The sequence below is a fragment of the Oculina patagonica genome, chromosome 5, assembly GCF_052425735.1.
Source record: "Oculina patagonica isolate OP01 chromosome 5, crgOcupat, whole genome shotgun sequence".
Classification (NCBI taxonomy): Eukaryota; Metazoa; Cnidaria; class Anthozoa; order Scleractinia; family Oculinidae; genus Oculina; species Oculina patagonica.
In genome coordinates this window covers 32,576,176-32,596,936 of record NC_135762.1, presented here as the reverse complement: position 1 = coordinate 32,596,936, position 20,761 = coordinate 32,576,176, and the positions used below count along the sequence as shown (strand labels likewise).

At 38.2% G+C, this 20,761-nt stretch overlaps 1 protein-coding gene and 1 long non-coding RNA gene across 4 annotated transcripts in view; both read right to left on the bottom strand.

The window, feature by feature from the left end:
- Positions 1-2,620, bottom strand: part of LOC144653706 (uncharacterized) — a 38,356-nt gene extending 35,736 nt beyond the window's left edge. The window contains exon 1 of one of the 2 annotated variants that reach the window (XR_013570807.1): positions 2,221-2,620. Coding sequence is in view for 1 of the 2 variants with exons in the window: in XM_078513767.1 (XP_078369893.1) it covers positions 1,613-1,737 (125 nt within the window). In the remaining variant the exon portion in view is untranslated. The other variant, XM_078513767.1, reaches the window with a different exon arrangement.
- Positions 2,621-4,697: 2,077 nt separating this feature from the next.
- Positions 4,698-10,696, bottom strand: LOC144653704 (uncharacterized). 2 transcript variants are annotated; one of them, XR_013570805.1, is made up of 11 exons: positions 10,567-10,696; positions 9,882-9,966; positions 9,601-9,703; positions 9,178-9,293; positions 8,618-8,682; positions 8,308-8,421; positions 7,626-7,694; positions 7,264-7,327; positions 6,549-6,636; positions 6,219-6,302; positions 4,698-5,803 (listed from the first exon to the last, which is right to left on the bottom strand). It is a non-coding gene; the product is annotated as an uncharacterized LOC144653704 (long non-coding RNA). The 2 variants fall into 2 exon arrangements; XR_013570804.1 differs by having other exon boundaries at positions 7,264-7,383; positions 7,623-7,694; positions 10,567-10,695.
- Between the last annotated feature and the right edge of the window lie 10,065 nt (positions 10,697-20,761).

The following is a 20,761-nucleotide window of genomic DNA, read 5'->3' as shown; positions in this document are numbered from 1 at the left end:
TTTGAGGTGGGTAAAACAGTTAAATAGAACAGTGCAAACACCATATGTGAAACAGTGAGATGCTAAATTGTACAATTTTATGCTATTTCTATTGTTTTCTTTTGTTTAAACTCCACTATTATGTACAACTTTAGTGATTTGTATTTTACAGAAATACTGTTTTCACTCTAAACTCCATTGTTATCTTAAAATTAATTTTAGTTAATGAAGAAACCAGACCTTTATAATCTGCTTTAATATCTGGTTTGACTGAAATTATTTTCTTTTTACAAAATGATTATCACTGCAATAGCCCAAGAAGTAATAAAACATGATATTTATGACAACAAGAATTCAAAGTAATCCCTTTACAACTTTAGGAAAATCATTGGAAAGGAATTATATTTTGCATGGATATTACATTTGTGTTCACCATGAGAGCATAATTTGTAAAAACTACCACTTTTCCAAAGTTAAGGAGTTAATAATAGAGGTATGTTTACTTTACACATAACTCATCCAAAAATTTGCCGCATTGCTGGACAAGTATCCATAGCAAAGAAGCCTTGGTTGACTAAGTGTTGATCCAGCCTTTTTGAATTAGAACAAGTGTGCAATTAAGATTGTATGTAACATGCATTTAATAATAAATTACTTGAGGCATATAAAGGGAGATATGAGGTGGGGGGGGGTCATCACGTAAATATTGAATAAAGAAGGGGGGTCACTTGCTACTTACATGGCCTGGAGGGGGGCCTTACAGAAATTTTGATCTTTCCAACATATTTTCCCTCCCCCCCCTCTACATAAATAATGACCGGTCCCTTAGTACGTTCAGGTTCCATCAACTCTGCAAACGGACAGAAAATCTACTGAAGGCAACGCAATAAAGAGGAAATAAGTTACTATCAAGCAGTTCATCTAATCCATCGTCTTGTTTCCTTTGAAGTTCGTTCGAACCTTCGTCCGTCATGTTCTACGAGCCCATGCTGCATTCGCAATAGTGGCCAGCGGAAAAACTAGTGCCAGTCTTCTTCAAACAGTTTGACCACGCGGATTATTGTGCAAGAGTTTTGCGCTTGTCTAAAAATTAAACCTCTCTACAAACCCACAAATATAGAGAGCATCCACGCACAATACAGTTATGCTCGGAAACAATATTCTTCAATATTCTTGCAATTATTATTCGGTTTACTGGGTTTATTCCACGGATTCCACCATTCTTCGGTTTCCACGTGATATTCCGAGACTTGCTTTGACGGAAGAATTTTACGCTCAAACCGCGTGTTACGTACAGGTTAGATCCCTAAGTGTTACATTTTCGTACGTCTGTTTCGTGCTATCTTCCAGCTGTCATTGCTTCACATGACACTGGGTTATCAAGAACCGGTGGTCACGGTAAGACAGTGGTTATTTTTTCGTTTGATTTCGGATCGTCTTTTTCATTCCGAGATGCCAATGAATTTAAGTTTCGCTCTAGTAATCGATCAAAATCGATACTCCGATACCAAATCGTGTGATTATCGATTTTTATCGATTTTTTTAACTAATCGATTGATCAGTATCGAATACTATCGAGTAATATCGATTTATCGATTAGGTTTTCGATGATCGATTTCGATCGATTTGTAACGTCCTGCTTAATGCTCTTTTTCCAATTGCAACTATCACATTCCTGGTGGGTTTTCCTTGGTTGTCTTGCTCCTTGTTTGACCGACCACGATCGGCATCCGTGAAGGCCGCTCGTAGATTGTCCATGGAATCCCTCAAACTGCACCGCTTTTAATCGGCTCCGTTTTATAACGATCAATTTTTGCCACTGTCGTTGTTCAAATTCTATTTAAAAACTTTTTCCATCAATTCGACTGTGAAAAATATCACTATTCTTTCGCTCCAAATGCCAGTGCTGACCGCATCGAGTAGCTAAAGCAAATGATTTACGTTTTTCAACAAATCCATGGAAACCGTCTTCAATCGTTTCGTCATAAACAGCTAAAGCTGATCCTGGCTGATCTCACTAGCTCGATTGCACGCGCACAGCAATCAAGCACTTCAGTTGCCGTAAACATTTTGTGAAAAAATTGTTCTATACCCTGGTCTACATGAGCCGTTCCGTTCCAGACAAGCTTCTTGAAAAACAATTTACAACTGGAGAGCACATCCGTAGAGGGAAATTCCTCGTCAACTCAATACAACTCAGTGAAAAAAATTCATATTTTTAAAAACCTACAACAAACTCACCGCTTTTGAAAGCACTGTTGCTGCAGTTTAGATCACTTTGCATTTTTCTTTTTTTTTTTTAAACCAACGTACCAAAACGAGCCTGCTCCACTCTTATAAAAATCGGTCTTTCCATTTTGTTGTTGTTGTTATTGCTGGCTGGCAGTATTTTTGTCTCAAGTGAAACGAAGAAGAGAAATGTCCTCGGCATATTCCTTTAGTCAACCAGAAAGTTAATAACTAACACGCTGCCACAATCCTGACGTTTTCTGACCATCAGAACAACATTTCCTTTCTATTTGGGGAAAGAATACTTCGTTGGTTTTGCCAGAAAGCTTCTTTTTAAGATACAAGTTGAGTTTCACTCACTGTATTTGAACTACGACCTTCCATTTTTCAAGCCAACTCAGCGCAAAGAGCCACCCAGGAAATTTTCAGCAACACGTGATTTTGTTGTCAATCAATCGTGCTCCTCGGCTGTCAATCAAGGTTAGGAGGTGTGGAGGGCGAAGATCATGGTTTTTCTAAGATTGCGGACAAGCTTCTTGAAAAGGACTACACTCTAGTCCAGTCTCTGAGCTCTCCCTACCCTCGCCCTACATATGTCGCGTTGGGCGAGTTTTATTTTAACTTTACATCACTGACACAACAACCAATACGTCCACAGTTCTCGGGAATCCCTCGAAAGGTCCCGAGTCATGCAATGTTATACGCACGTGTTTCAAAGTCACATTTTCATGGAGTGCTTTCTCCATGAAAACATAGCGCTCAAAAATATAGACAAGACACTAGAGTTGTACCTGAAAGTGTTTTAAAACAATTACAGATTTTGAAGGTGGACTATGACGAGACTATGTGTAGTCACTCATTTTTCTCGCGCGTGCGCGCGTGACGGACCCTCAGAAAAATCAAAACCTTTTGGGCGGCCTCCGTGTCACTTTCTAATTATGAAGGAAGTGAGGACTAAGCTCCGTAACGGAATAATCAATAATTCGTATGGTATGTTTTTGAAAATAATTGCATGAAGTAAGTTCGTGTTTGATTCTCTCAAGCCGTCCTATGCACCCAGTGGTTACTTAGAACATGGGGTATATTAAAACCCATTCTTGGCTAAAAGAGGGTTTGATGCGATTTCAATTTTTCATTTCTGTGGAACCCTTCACAGAACGTATTAGCAGAGCTCGCTACATGGACAAAGTATACATCAGAGTTATTGTCGTTTTGATGTGGCCATCCCTTTTCCTCAAAAAAAAAAACGTAGAGCTAGTAGAGTATGGAGAACGTGACGCTCTGTGAAGCCCTAACAGGTGGCATGGGCCATTTAACCGTGTAAACTGCCAATATGGTGGGGAATTTGACCGATTTATTTTTAGAAAAGTAAACAATTACCAGGTGTTTCCCGAGGGGGGTGGGCGCTTTTGAATTTGAATGATACATACATAGAGAAAAGAAAGGAGAGAAATAGCCGGCTTATTACAGTGTATTAAGGTTGGAGGAATAAAAGGCACAGCATTGAAGATTAGGAAGCAAAATACACATGGATAGTAAGAAAGAGCTAACGCACGGTAATACCGAAAAATAAAGCGAAAATTGTATTATCCTTTCACGTTTAATTTTAACTAAAATTATATGCCCCCCCCCCCCCCCCCCGCCCCTCTTCTAATAAGCCCCCTGGCCCATCTACCAGGAACTGACAAAATAATACATCCGGTTATAAGCCCTCCCGGTTATAAGCCCCCCTCTGCTGAATAACAGTACTGAACAGGGCTAAATGCTGCTTATTATGACTTTTTAAAACGTATTTCGATGAACACTGTCATGGCTCGTTTCAAACTTTTTTATTATTATTATTCCGTTTACAGGCCCCTTGGTTTACAAGCGCACCTAAAACCCTTTTCGTAGTTGTATATTAAAGCCAAGGGCTTATAACCGGAATTTTACGCTATTTTAAAGTGCAATGGTAACACAAATCGTGTGGCAAATGTCCGTTTTGTAAACTTTATTTCCATTTCCCTAAAAAGTAATTTTAAAATAGTTATCACGATTACACGAGTTAGCCCAAAGGGCACTTTAATTTATTTTATTGAAACTTGTAAAAAGGTTAGCAATGTAAACATGCGAAAGTGACTCATGTTCATCATTAGCCCCTCTCCAGTCCCCATCTCCGCCCTTCTAAGATGATAATCAATGACCGGGGAAAAAAAACGGGGGGGGGGGGGGGGGGGGGTAAGGGGGGGGGGGGTTTTTGGTAAAATATACCCCCGGGGAAAAAAAAAGGAAAAAAAAAAATTTAAAAAAAAAAAAAAAAAAAAAAAAAAAAAAAAAGAGAGAAAAAAAAAAGAGACAAAAAAAAAAGAGAAAAAAAAAACACAATTACAACTGTTTAAATTGGGAAAAGGGTTTCTTAAAAAAAAATGAAAATTCAAAAACGCTACCCCCCTTGGAAGGCTCATTAATAGCAACAAGTCCTAAACATCACAAAATACAATTCAGACACCTTTAGGTACAACTTCATTAAAGCATTTATTTTCATTTGATTCATGACCTTTCATCTGTATGTTACAATTTCTGAGTTTCCTGAATATAGAGTGATGGAGTTATTGGCCATGTAAACATCCTAGTAAAAATCTGATTAATAAATACCTCAATCAGGAATGACCGTACTTACATTTAATTTCAACATGCATTCACGAGGAATATGCAACTACAAAGCTAGTTTAGTCTGTGACCTCTTCAGTTGGTTGCCATGTAAGAGTTGTATCTGTGATGACTTCATGTAACCACATATGAAAAATATACCTAGATATCAAGTTCCAAACTGTTTTTATTTATTTATTTTTTAATTTATAGTTATAGTAAATTTAGTTATTATCTCTAGCAACTTAAGATTTTGAATAAATACATTAAGATTAAGAGGAACACTCAAACTACATAGGGTTTCGATGAACACTAAACCCTGCACATTTACATTTGTAAAATTTTCAAATGTAAATGTGAATGGCATGGTTCATCAAAATGTTATGTAATTTTATTGTTCATCTTTCTCTTAAAGTATTTATTAATATTATTTTTTATTTTAGTTATCTAATGATTCTGTTGGCTATTTTTTTAATATAGTTGTCGCATTTGAAAGCTGATAACAAGGTTTACTTTCCATGCATGAATACATGAGGTCATTCCAGATTCAAATCTATTATGGCAACCAGCTGAAGGGGTCATAGAGGAAACTGGTTTTTTAGTCACATATATTACACAAATGTGTGTTGAAAGTAAATGCAACTGAGATCTTTCCTAATCAAGATACTGTTTCCTTATACTTTCTTTTCATAGCAATTCTCCTTACTTATTTCCATACATTTCTTCTAATGTTCATTATAAGAAAATGGTTGTACATCAAGACAGTATCCCCTAGCTGATGAATGTCTTTGTTCTTGCCACTTGACTGATGGACAGGCAACCAACAATGTAAGGAGAAACCAGTTGTTGATCACTTGATCTCAGTCATGTTTGTCAGTAGAGACAGGAATCTTGTCTGGGCTCCAAGTCAATAAAGGTTTGGCCTCTTGTAAGGATTGTGTTAGACTGGGATCTGCTGAAATAGAGCCTGCAAAGAAAGACAAAAACTGAACTCTTGCAAGCAAAAGATAGCTAGAGCTGATGTTCAGATAAGTGTGGCTACTTAAATGGGGTCACTTGGGAGAACATTAATTGAGAACAAACAACAGCAACCTTTTTTTGTAAATGAACCAATAATATTGAAGAAGAGTAAAAGGTTAAGTATGCATTCTGCCTAGTGGCCCATCAGGCCAGGGCTCAATTATCCTGGTTTCCGTAGCATTAAGTGACTAGGAGTATTTCTACTCCCTCCTGGATGGGATGCTAGTCCAAGGCAGGGTTACTCCCCAGCATTAAATTCACTGGTACCCATTTATACACCTGTGTGAAGAGAGGCACTCACTATAACAGTAAAGTGACTTGCCTAACTCAGAACACAATGCCGGCATGAATAATACAATTACCTTATACTGGCACCCAGTTTGTTGCTTCCCAGTCCGTTGCTCTTTCAAGCTTGCCTCCTTCTCTTGAAAACACATTTGCAATTCCTAAAAGTAAAGTTGGACGTTACTTTTAGTGCACAACTTCTTTAAAGCCTGGCTGTAATATCCCAATCCCAAAACAAAAAAAAAAAAGGTTTTTTTTATATATATTTTATATTTTATTCATCATTTCTTAAAAGATATAAACCAAAAAATGCCCCACCACCAAACAAATTTGCATGCCACCCAAAGCAAATCATGATAATAATTTTGATATCACATTAAAGAACTACATTAAACACAAAAACTTACACTGCATTAATGAGAGACAAATCCACTCTCCGAGATTGGGATTTAAGTTTCTGGCAGAAGGTAAGTTCTCTTCTAACATCAGACACACCTACACCAAACAAGAAAGCACAATATTTATTTAGGCAGTAAATGTTGAAGACACACTTTATGTGCACACGTTAGAGGAGTTACATCACAGACAACCTATCTTGAAAAGTTTTTTCAAGTTTGTCATTTGTAATCCGACTTAATCTTTATCAGTCGAAACCATCCTTGGTTATTTTTAAGTTTTTATTACTCCTTTGTTGTTGTTTTTTTATGTAAGAAAACTATCATTTTAGGTTTTCTTCAATTTAGAAGTATAGAAAAAGACTTCAAATATAGACATTGCTCATTTAAAAGCATTGCAACAGATTTCCCTAAGGTGAGGCCCTGATCCGACAAGTGACATGGCCCAAAAAGTAGCATTAGCACATTGAATGAAATTGCAACAAAAGACAACCTTCCTTGCCAAAATTCTAACAGTGATGTCATGCGATGTTAACATATATGATTCATAAAGCACCAACATGGGAGATTTTTAAATTCCCAGATAAGCAACACAGGACTCTCCTCTGACAGGGTCTCAAATGTGACAACACTCAAAACTAGCTCTAACTAACCGCCATTAGAATAGGTTATAGGTAATGCAAAAAGAAGTAGTAATAACATAAAGCATACAGATTGAAATAAATACCACTTGTCTTAGGTCCTCTATCTTCACACCACAGCATCAACTCTGCTATTTGGCAAGGAACCCATTGACATAACAGCAAGTCATTGATCCTTGTCTGCTAGTATGAAGACAGGAACTCAACTAAGAAAAAAAGATTGAAATTAATGATCACTTAAAACTCGGTCAAAAGAGGCTAGCTTTGATAATATTTAACATACAGAAATGAGGAAATGAAACGTGTACATCGTTTCTCACAAAACGGTGGACCTAACTTATATTTGAGAGGTACTGTATTTATGCCAATTGTTATAAATTGTTAAGTCAAAAACGTCAACAGATCATTACTAACTATCCTATAATTTTATTTTATCATGACTCACCCAGAAGAACACTGCTGTTCAGTAATATATCTTTTTCCTACACATTGGCTGTTCTTGGAATAGTTACCTGGCCTGAAAGATCAAAGAAAACACAATGAAGATTGACCATTATTTTATAAAATGGATCCATGCTGTTTTGCTGTAAAAATTCATTCTTGAAGACCCAATTTAAATAATAACGATAATAATAATATGATTTCTAAAGTGCCCTTTCCCAAGGGTCCAAAATATGCTATTTAAAGGTAAAAATTTACCATAAAACATCAAAGAAGCTAAAAAATCCTAACATAGAAAGAAGTAAAAAGATAAAAGATAAATTAAAATAAATAACTGGTAATAATAAAATTATCAATTAAAACAGCATGCTTAAAAAGGGCTGTTTTCAGCTGTCTGTTAAAAATGTCTAACGATTCTGCATTCCTAACATGTTGTGGAAGACTGTTCCAAAGCAACGGCACAGCAACAGAGAAAGCACGGCACCTGGCCATAACTATATAGTTTGAAACCAGGCACGGCGAGTTCAGCTTTTACAGAAAACAAATGCCTGGCTTAACATTGCTTAGTAGAATGCATGTGTAGGGTATATGTGTAGAATTTGTTTTTGTTCTTTACTTCCCTATTTCAGTACTGTAAAAGTTCTCACAACAAGCTCCCATTTAGAAGTAACACAGATTTGAGTAAATACCATTTTCCTTAGGTCCTCTATCTTCGCACCATGGCATCGTCTTTGCTATTTAGCAAGGAACCTCTTGACATAACAGCAATTCACTGATCCTTGTCTGTGCAGAATGGAACCAAACTTAGAAAAAACAGTCAGTGCACATGATCAGTAAAAACGTTAACGTAGCATAAATTTATACAATACAAACTCAGACAATATAGGCAAGTTCATGTTGTATACCACTGGTAATAAATTGTTAAGTCGAAAACATCCAAAGGCCATTTACTAATAATATATGCTCTATACTTAATTTTATCATATTATTATGACTCACCTAGAAGAACATCTGTCCAGTGTTATTGTCTTTTCCCTCCACATTCATCATTCCAGTAACTTAGCCTGTAAGATAAAATAAACACAATTAAGATTGACCATTTGTTTATGGAACCACGTGGTTTTGCTATAACAACACATTCTTAAAGCCACTGAACCTCAATTTGATAACTTATGCTGATTGACCATTTGACGCACCATGTTGTTTTTCTGTAATGTCTAACAATTCTTGAAGACCCAATTTAACCTCTCAAACGTATCTCTAGGGTAAAAGTGTGATTTTTTTTTGCCTTTTTAGTCGTTATAGTATACATGTAAGCAAATAGTACTTATGAGGGACAGGCACAAGGCCATAGACTCCCCCCCCCCCCCTAAATCCAGCACCACTCAAGATCCACAGTAAAGAAAATCCAGATGTGATCTAATGTGTTGTTCAGATCACACATCAAGTGATCACTTCCCTACTACAGTACAGAAAAAATTCTGATAACAAGCTCTCAGGTCCTTCTCCTCGAAAACAAGTCCCATTAACTTAAAAGTAACACAGACTTGAATAAATACCATTTTTCTTAGGTCCTCTATCTTCACACCACAGCATCATCTCTGCTATTTAGCAAAGAATCCATTGACACAGCAGCAAGTCATTTGATCCTTTGTCCATAAAGACTGGAACCTGACTACAAAAAGGTTATTATAAATGATTCAACATTCTTGGCCTTTTTGTGGTTCTACAACAAAAGTACTTGTGAGGGTCAGGCATGAGATCATAGACTTCCCTAGATCCAGCACCATTCAAGATATTAAGGGAAGGAAACCCTTGGATATGACCAAATGCTTTAATTTGTTCAGATCACACATGTGATGCGATCACTTCCCAGCTACTTTTAATTAGTACAGTAAAAATTCTGATAACAAGCTCCCAGATCCCTCTTCTCAAAAACAAGTCCCATAAATTAAGTAGCACAGATTTGAGTAAAAATTTACCGTTTTCCTTAGGTCCTCTAACTTCACACCACAGCATCATCTCTGCTATTTAGCAAGGAACCTATTGACATAACAGCAAGTCCTTGTCTCAGCTGTAGACCAACTGAGAAGAAAAGATTATGTGATCAGTAAAAATATATCATGAGAAAATGCAAGCTTAGGCAATATATGCAAGCTCTTAAACAACATATTTATACCACTCATCAGAAACTGTGAAATCAAGAACATCCATTACTTTCAGTACTATAATTTTATTTTAATTTTATTTTATTATGACTCACCCTGAAGCCACTGCCGTACCTTTTCCCTTCACATTCATCATTCTTGAAATACTTGGCCCCATAAGTCAACATCCAGTATTCCAGTCTGGAGGATCAAAGAAAACACAAAGCAGATAAATCATTTACAGTATAGCATATCCATGTTGTTTTGCTGTAAACAAAAAAGTACTCTTAAAGACCTCAAAGACACAATTGAACCTCAATTTTACAACTTTTACTTAAAGCAAATATTCCTATTCGTAGATACCTGGCTTTAGGTTGCTTTGTAGAACACATATGTTATGGTTTAAATTTTTGCTTGGTTTAAAAGTTTTCAGACCAGTTGAATTATTTATAATTCCCTTTCATTCAGATTTGTATGATAATAAATGAATATAAAAGATAATCAATAAAACTGGTTTATTAAAATAAATTTTTATTACCAAAGAAAAAGGGAAATCTGCAGAAAATGCTTTTGGACTTTTTAGGGATTCTACATGTACTCTTTCACAAAAAGTTGGAGAGGACGGGGTCTGATACCCTGTCAAAATTCGTACAAAATAACACAAGCCTTTAGTCTTTAGAATTCGCAATGAGGAAACACAACATGCATGCAGCCTGGGGACATTTACCAGAGGGATTCCCGGAGAGAAAACTAAAATTGTTTTTGAAAAACTATCAAGAAAGACAAGAAAGGATAACTTACCGTCCGTCCGCCATCTTGAATTTAAAGTGAAACTGCTGGTCATCTACGATTTGTACTGTCGTCTCAAGAGACTCTACTCCCGCCCCAGGGTGTTCTCTTCTTTTGAGGTTGCAGGACTTACAGGCTGTGAACGCACACAAAATCACAAATTAACTAGGCATTCATATTCCAACATAGCCCTTCGTAGCCATACATAACCATACCTTACACATATATATATCCTGAAAAAGCGCTATAGGTGGATATCAATAGTCATCCTGACGATCCAAGGACATCCAAGCAAAAACCTGAAAAAATAAAAGAATATAAAATGCAACCTGGTCCGCACCGCAGCAAGGAGAAGAGATCGATTAGTCGAACAGACGATAAATTATTTGATTTTTTTAATATTATTCTCTCCCAATCTCTTCTCCCCACCATGATTATCAGTTTTCAGCAACTAATAAAGGAGGTTGACCGTACGGTTGAGATGATAAACCGTAATTTCCGATATTTCGTCAGGCATGGCCTGACTTCTTCAGGGATGAACTGTGTAGTTCATTTCCTGAAGAAGTCAGAACACAGCCTGACAAGGCCTGAATTCTTCGGGGAGTGAACTCTGTAGTTCATTCCCTGAAGAAGTCAGGCCTTGTCAGGCCGTGCCGTGACTTCTTCAGAGATGAACTGTGTAATTCATTTCCTGAAGAAGTCAGAACACACCTGACGGCCTGAATCTTCGGGGGTGAACTCTGTAGTTCATTCTCTGAAGAAGTCAGGCCTTGTCATGCCGTGCCGTGACTTCTTCAGGGATGAACTGTGTAGTTCATTTCCCGAAGAAGTCAGGCCGCTTGTCAGGCCGTGCCGTGACTTCTTCAGAGATGAACTGTGTAGTTCATTCCCTGAAGAAGACAGAACAAGGCCTAACAAGGCCTGAATTCTTCGGGGAGTGAACTCTGTAGTTCATTCCCGGAAGAAGTCAGGCCTTGTCAGGCCTTGTCAGGCCGTGCAGTGACTTCTTCAGAGATGAACTGTGTAGTTCATTCCCTGAAGAAGACAGAACAAGGCCTAACAAGGCCTGAATTCTTCGGGGAGTGAACTCTGTAGTTCATTCCCTGAAGAAGTCAGGCCTTGTCAGGCCTTGTCAGGCCGTGCAGTGACTTCTTCAGAGATGAACTGTGTAGTTCATTCCCTGAAGAAGACAGAACACAGCCTGACAAGGCCTGAATTCTTCGGGGAGTGAACTCTGTAGTTCATTCCCTGAAGAAGTCAGGCCTTGTCAGGCCATGTCAGGCCGTGCCGTGACTTCTTCAGGGATGAACTGCGTAGTTCATTTTCTGAGAAGTCAGGTCATGCCTGCGAAATATTGAAAATTAATAGTATATCATCCTAAAGCGCGCGGCCGCCTGCCTTTATTAGTTGTTTCGGATTTTTGCTGACTGGATCCAAAATGAGCGAGTATCTTTGTCTGTCTTGCCCTTACCTTCTTACCGTTTTTCTGAATAATTTTTTCTTAACTGATTCAGGACTGCAAAGATTCGACACTCCTAATTGGTTTGTGGTGTGGTATTGCCTTTTACAGTTTTGCCTAGAAAATTGTCCGCAGTGCAAACAGTCGTGAGCTTATGCCCAAAATCTGCCCAAATATCTGCAGATGTTATGACGATTTCTGAAAGTTTTCGACGCAACTGAGTCATGACTTTGTGGCGTCGTACCCAATCGGGTACACCTGCCAAGTTTTGATTTCTGAGAGGAAATAAATGAGATTTTTGTCTTTCGAGTACCCGGAATTCCGAAGATGATTTTGATGGTTTTAAAGATATTCTGAGATGTGCGAAGGTGTTCGGAATACAATTTACAGACGATGCCGAAGATGTCCGAAGCTTTCCGAAGTCATAGTAACCGAAATATCGAAGATAAATGTTTCCGACGTTTTTCGAATGTATTCTGAGGTGTTCGGAGTGTTCGGATGCTTCCGACGTTTTTCGAATGTATTCTGAAGAGTTCGGAGTGTTCGCCGGAATGTTTCCGATGTTTTTCGAATGTATTCTGAGGAGTTCGGTCTGTTCGTATGTTTCCGACGTTTTTCGAATGTATTCTGAAGAGTTCGGACTGTTCGAATGTTTCCGATGTTTTTCGAATGTATTCTGAGGAGTTCGGTCTGTTCGTATGTTTCCGACGTTTTTCGAATGTATTCTGAGGAGTTCGGTCTGTTCGTATGTTTCCGACGTTTTTCGAATGTATTCTGAGGTGTTCGGACTGTTCGTATGTTTCCGACGTTTTTTCGAATGTATTTTGAGGTGTTCAGACTGTTCGGATGTTTCAGACATTTTTCGAATGTATTCAAAGGTGTTCGGACTGTTCGAATGTTTCCAACGTTTTTTAAATGTATTCTGAGGTGTTCGGACTGTTCGGATGTTTCAGACGTTTTTCGGATGTATTCAAAGGTGTTCGGACTGTTCGAATGTTTCCAACGTTTTTCGAATGTATTCTGAGGTGTTCGAACTGTTCGGTTGTTTCCGACGTCTTTCTCGATGTATTTTGAGGTGTTCAGACTGTTCGGTATACGATCGATGTACGGGTGCTGCCGAAGATGTCCGAAGTTTTTCGAAGATTGCTTTGGCAGCAATTGCTTGTTCATTTTCCCGGTTCGTGCCCAGTCCCACAATGTGTCTGGACTCGGTTTGGAGGATTCGATTATCTAAATTATTTTTTCGAAATTAAATCGAATAAATAAACAGGTTGCTCGGTTTAGAAGTCAGTAGTTCGGATTTGTGAGACAGGCGTTTCAAACTGACTTGTGCTTGCGTGATAGACGTTTTTAATCAGCAGATGTGGAAATGTGAGACTATGTGAACGATTTCTTCAGATATCATGTCATATAAGTGAACTAAGCTGAAATATATCGTATCCTGGGAACAGTAAAAAAGCTATTTATCTACCCTAATGAATGCATTATTTGTACACCATGCCTTTCTCCCTTTATTTAATTATTACAATTCATGGCAAACAACAACAACAGCGGCAGCAAACTATATAATGAATAAAAATACAACAATAAAAGTGAGAAAACAAAATTGTAAAGTAAAATAAAGGATACCAGATTCCTGAACCTTGTGAGATCTGAAAAAAATCTCCAAAAAAGAACAAGAAAAAAAAAACAAAGAAGAAAACAAAAGCATGTACACACCCGTGGTTTTGATGACGAATTTGCACACTGATTTGGAAGGCGAGAATCATAACCACTATACCATAAATAGACCTACATAATCATACATAGCATAGTGATACATGTCCTTACAGAGTCTTTATACACTACGGTTACATAACCATTCATTGTCATAGCCCAACATAACCTTACAGAGTTATTCATGTTTCTCACGGTCTTAAATAAATTCTGAGATGTTCGAAGATGTTCGGTATACGATGTACAGATGGTGTCGAAGATGTCCGAAGCTTTTCGAAGTCAAAGGAACCGGAATATCGAAGATGTTTTCGACGTTTTTCGAAAGTATTCTGAGATGTTCGGTATCTGATGTACGGACGGACGCTGCCGAAGATGTTTCCAACATTTTTCGAATGTGTTATGATTATTTATCATAGCAAGTGAGCTGAGCCGAAATGGACCTTATCTTGGAAAGAAAAATTCCTATTTATCTACCCTAATGAATGTAATATTTGTACACCACCCTCCTCCCTTTGCATGTCAATGTGATTTATTTAGTTATTACAATTCATGGCAAACAACAACAGCGGCAACAAACTATGAAATGAATAAAATCGCAATATTAAAAGCGAGAAAACAAAATTGTAAAATAAAATAAAGGATACTAGTTTCCTGAACCTGTGAGGCCTGAAAAAAATCTCCAAAAAAGAACAAGAAAGAAACAAAGAAGAATACATAAGCATTTACACACCCGCGCGGGTTTTGAAATCAAATTGACACACTGATTTGGAAGGCACGAATCATAACCGCCATACCATGAATAGCCCTACATAATCATACATGACCTTACAAAGTCTTACATGAACATTATATATAGTTATACACGAGTTACATAGCCATACATTGTCATAAATAGCCCTACATCATAACTTTACACAGTGATACATGACCATTATTTAGATATAATTCTAGATTTTTATTTTACCCTATATGCCCTCCCCCCCCCACACACACACACACACACACACACACACACACATGGCCATACTTTGACAGTCATCCCCATAACGGTCTGAGCCTCGGTCTTCTTCCTGTCTAATGTAATAAATAGCTAACCAGTTAGTATACTTAACAATTATTCCACAAAAGCGCGCGTTGGATATGAGATGGCCGGCTATTATCATCTCACGTCCAACAGGAGCGAGTGGAATAATTGTTTTACTAAAGCGATCAAACGCCTTCGAATCCTACCTAAGCCGTTTTTTTTTTTAGTTGTCAGGATTTGCAGTGTCTTTTAGTCTAGAATCATCACCAGGCATATAAATGAGTGAATCAACAGGGAATCACTCACGCGCTGTTCCCATCGTGGCTCTTAGCTTAGATGGTAGAGCAGTGGACCTGTAACTTGAAGCTTGTGAGTTTGAATCCCACCTTAGCCACTGAATTTCTTTCAGTGGTCAGTACAGAATATTTTAGTTTAGAAACTGGTTGTGGGTTCGAATCCCAACCTTTCTTTTACGCTAGAAAGTGCAGCCCGTACAAAACGATCTGATCTCATCTACATGTGTTATTTAGCTATACTTAGTATTTTTAATTCTAATTTTGATACTTCAGTCCAACTGACATAAAGCCAGTTCGTTCTCTGACCAAATGGACACAGGCACACGCTCAGGTTCGTGCGTTAGCACTGGCAGGGGTTCATGTCTTCACAAGCACTCGCATGGCAGTCACACTGGCACTGGCTCGGTACCATGAGGTCAGACGGAAGAAACAAAGGCCGCAATAGAGAGGAAGCCACATCAGCCGTAGCTGGTTTTCATGCGGGTCCTCTATCCAGATCGAATTGGAATTTGCAAATGTTTTTTTTCCCTCAGAATCGAACCAACTCAGCCCTTTATATTCATACTTTACCCTACATGACAGTCTGGCGGGCAGCCACGGTCTTCTTCCTGTCTAATGTGATTGATAGCTAACAAGTTAGTATACTCAACAATTATTCCACAAACGGGCAAATTGTTGAATATGAGACGACCGGGTTTATAGTCGTTTCAATGCCAACAACAAGCGAATGTGGAATAATTGCTGTACTTACTATAAACAATCATTTCATCCACTGGCCTATTCATGAGTAAATCAACTGGGATTCACTCACGCGCTGTTCCCATCATGGCTCTGAAGCTCAGATGGTAGAGCAGTAGACCTGTTACCCGAAGTTGTGGGTATGAAGCCCACCTAAGCCCCTGTTTTGTTTTAGTGGTCATGGTTTACAGTTTTCCTTAGTTTAGAATAATCCTCAGGCACATAAATGAGTGAATCAACTAGGATTCACTCACGCGCTGTTCCCATCATGGCACTGTAGCTCAGATGGTAAAGCAGTGAACCTGTGAACCGAATGTTGTGGGTTTGAATCCCACCTAAGCCCCTATTCTCTTATAGTGTTTAGGATATACAGTGTATTTTAATTTAGAATAATCCTCAGGCACATAAATGAGTGGATCAACAGGGAACCATTCACGCGCTGTTCCCATCATGGCTCTGAAGCTCAGATGGTAGAGCAGTGGACCTGTAACCCGAAGGTTGTGGGTTTGAATCCCACCCGTTCCTTAACACTAAGAAGTACAACCCGCTCTCGTAAACCCTAGATCATTTTTTTAAATATTTGGTTGCAGAAGATGTAATCCCGGCTTGAATACAGGCAGTCCTCTGGGGGTTAGAGCCGGTCGATTCTGCGGGAAGTACTACCTGCTGGTAGGAGACCCACCCTACTCAACATTCAGAACTCATGGGCAGTCCTGATTTGACTCGTATGGTACTCGTGATACCTACGAGCAATATATGAAAAATAGGTTAACCAATGGGTACCAGACAGATACATAATACCGAGTCCGTGCCGACTGTACCGTTCCTCGGGAGCAATGCAAGTAGACAAGCACCAAGTGGAACGCGCGAAACCCTCCACCCAGCTTGGGATCACGTAAAGTTTTGGTCTGATGATCTGGGAGTTTTACGGGAAACGAGTTGTTACCTTAGTAACAGAAATTATCCACGCAGTCAACAACCAGTGTCCCAACCTGGAAGATCAAAGAAAACACTATGAGGATTGATTGTTTAGAAATGAATCCAAGTTGTTTTGCTGAATTTGCAACTTTTACTCCCAACAAAGATAACGGTTGCAGTTTCGATTTAAGAAAGCGAATCCCAGGCTTTTTGGTAATTATATGAGAGAAGAGTTCTAAACCATTAATTTACCTCTGTAAGGGGGGGCATTTTCCACAGATCCTGTCTTATCTGTGACCACGGCTTGAACTTTGGGACTGTATCCAAAGAGCTTCTGAAAAATAAGAAGGGGGCCCCCCCAAACAAGAAAACACCAACCTAAAATATTTATTGCCCACCCAAAAATTGCCGGCTACCAAATAAGGAATGGTACAGTTCAATAGCTGAAATGCTGACGAATCTGAGAACCACACGAGTAAATGACGCCCTAAACGGTAGAAAGATCGGGGTTTTGCTTATACGCTTAAAATTCCCTCTAATAAGTGAACATTTTGAAACACAACTGACTAGTATAAAAATGACCGAAATACTAGAAAGATAACGGTTGCAGTTTCGAGTTTAAATACAAATCGAAGGTGACAGAGTAATTTGCGGTCATTAGCATTCAAAAAAATCCCCCCCCAAAAAATTTTTCCCCCCCCCGGTTATTTCTAATGGTCGTCAGTAAAATTCCCATAAAATATAATCTATCGGGTAATTATATAATAAGACTTGTAAGAGTTTTTAATTCAGCTCTTAAGTTACCTCTATAAGGCGGGCATTCAGTTTTTCATTGGCGTTCCTGTCTTATCTCCGGCCACATACTTTAACTTGGTGACTGTATCCAAAGATCTACAGAAAGAAAATTAATAAAAGAAATGTTTGTTGTCCTTTGAAGTTTAGCTACCACATAGATATAGAGCAGTTCTGTAGCTGAAATGTGGACGATTCTGAAAACTACACGATTAAATAACGCCCTGGACTAAAAGAATAGAAATAGCGCCGGGTTTTTACTAGTGCTATGAATTACTTGTAGAGACTAGTTACTATTTTTAGATTAGTTTTACTAAGTTTTTGTTTAGACACGTAAAAAAATTTCAGAAGTATAGTCTTGTTCTATGGCCTCAAATAAGGTTTAAGTTACCTCTATAAGGCGGGCCAGTTCAGTTTTTTATTGCCTTTCTTGTCTTGTCTGTAGCCACATACTTGAACTCGGTGGCTGTATCCAAGAGTCTTCAAAAGGTCTTCTAAAAAAAAAATAATAAAAAAATAAGAAATGTATATTATCCATCAAAGTTTGACGGCTACCACTTAGGAATGGTACAGTTCAGTAGGCTAGCTGAAATGCTGACGATTCTGAGAGAGACCATGCACACGAGTAAATGACGCCCTAAAGTGTAGAAAGATCGGGATTTCGCGGACGCTTTCAATTACTGTAGAGCCCCAATTACCTGCCGAGTTATTGTGTTGAGTTCTAATGAGAGAACATTTCGAAACACAATTTTGACCATGTAAGAAAATAAGCGAAATTACACTACAACGTTTTGTAGTTATCTTGACTCCATTCAGAAACAAGTAGAAAGACAACGGTTGCAGTTTCGAGTTTAAATACAGCAAAAATTTTCAGAAATAGTCTTGTTTTAAAGTCTCAAATAAAACATCTATTTGGGGATTTTATAAGACAAACGTTCTATATTCGGCTCTTAAGTTACCTCTTTAAGGCGAGCATTAAGTTTCTCATTGCATGCCTTTCCTGTCTTGTCTCACTCTGTGGCCACATACTTGATCTTGGTGACTGTATCCAAAGATCTTCTGAAAAAAATAAGAGAAATATCTATTATCCACCAAAATTGTTGACTGCTAATTAGGAATGGTACAGTTCAGTAGCTGAAAAGCTGACGATTCTTAGAACCACACGAGTAAATGACGCCCTAAAGGGTAGAAAGATCGGGTTTATGATTGCGCTTTCAACTACTGTAGAGCCCCAGTTACAATTTTGAGCTTAGCTTTACCGAGTTATTGTGTTGAATTCTAATAAGAGAACATTTCGAAAAACAATTGACTATGTAAGAAAATAAGCAAAATTACACTTCGACGTTTTGGAGTTATCTTGACTCCATTATCAAAGTAGAAAGACGAAGGTTGCAGTTTCGAGTTTAAATAAAAAAAGGAAGAATAAAAAAAAGGTTTCGCGGCATAATTCAAAGTGTCAGTAAAAATGTTCAGAAATAGTATTGTTTTAAAGTCTCAAATAAAACTTAGTCTATTTGGGGGTTTTATAAGACAAGAGTTCTATATTCGGCTCTTAAGTTACCTCTATAAGGCGGGCATTCAGTTTTTCATTGCCTTTTTTGTCTTGTCTTTGGCCGCTTATTTGAACTCGGTGGCTGTATCCAAAGAGTCTTCAAAAGTTCTTCTAAAAAATAAAAATAATAAAAATAAATAAATGTATATTATCCATCAAAGTTTGTCGGCTACCACTTAGGAATGGTACAGTTCAATAGCTGAAAAGCTGAAGATTCTGAGAGCCACATGAGTAAATGACGCCCTAAAGAGTAGAAAGAGTGGGGTTTTGCTGGCGCTTTCAATTACTGTAGAGACCTAATTACAATTCTGAGATTAGCTTGGCCGTGTTACTAAATTCTAAAAAGAGAACATTTCGAAATACAATTGACTATGGTAAGAAAATTAGTGTAAATTACGACGTTTCGTAGTAACTTATTTCTTGACTCTGTGAATTATCAAGTAGAAAGACAACGGTTGCAGTTTCGAGTTTAAATACAAAGAAAGGTGACAGAGTATATAATATTAAGAGTTTCGCGGTCATTAGCGTTCAAAGTGTCAGTAAAAATGTTCAGAAATAGTCTTGTTTCAGAAAGTCTCAAATAAAACTTAATCTTTTTGGTGATTTTATATATAAGACAAGAGTTCTAAATTCGCCTCTTAACTTACCTCTTTAAGACGGGCATTAAGTTTTTCATTGCCTTTCCTATCTTGTCTGTGGCCACATACTTGAACTTGGTAGCTGTATCCAAAGAGTCTCCAAAGATCTTTTGAAAAAAGATAAGAGAAATGTATATTGTCCTCCAAAGTTTGCGTCTACCACTTAGGAATGGTTCAGTTCAGAAGCTAAAATGCTGGCGGATCTGAGAACCACATGGGCAAATTAAGCCGTCAAAGAACAGTTTTCTTACCTGCCAAGCAAAGTTTTGGTTTCATGGTAGTGAACAACTTTTAAGAAGCTTGTTCCAGAAAGCGGAGTTCTTGCTCAAAGTTAGCAAACTTCGCTGCATCCTTTAAAAGCAAATTCGTTTACCTGAAGTTGGCAGAAGATCGGTAAACGTAACGCGAAGTAGTTCTAACTTTGTCCAACGGTTTCAGTTGACGCAAACTGAAAGACGGTTGCGAAATTTAAAATCGCAAATGGGCTGAGGTGCGCATGAATGAATAAAATGGCCTAAATATAAATTATGAATTATAATCAAATGTGCAAATTTCGCACGTGCAGTAAAGCATTAATAATACTTTATTGCAAAACTCCCACATTGGCGCATGCTGATTCCATAGTACTTTTTTACATAACAGGTAGTGTTAGTTCAGGTGCGGTTTCACGGAGCGAATTTTTATTCCCCAGGCGTTGGTTTCTCTGTGTACCGGTATGCATTTTTTCATCTTATTGCAATAGAAATGAAGAGACATCTGGTAGGTAAACGACTTAAACGGCCGGTAAATGCAAACTGAAGCTTTTTGGACTTTCGTCATTTTTTGACTGTGTAATCAAGTGGGGTGCAAGGCAGGAGTAACACTGCGCCTGTCTCGTCCCCAGGCGTCCTCCTACTTGCCGATCGACGCCTGGAACGAGGCAGCCACTGCGCTACAAACACGTGCCAGTCGATAAATTTGCTTGTAATTATTACGGCTAAAAATACAGACAGACTAGTAGTCTTGGACTTTGACGTAGATTATGAGTAATCCCTCATTTTTCTTGCGCGCCCCCGCGTGACTGCGCATCGCGTC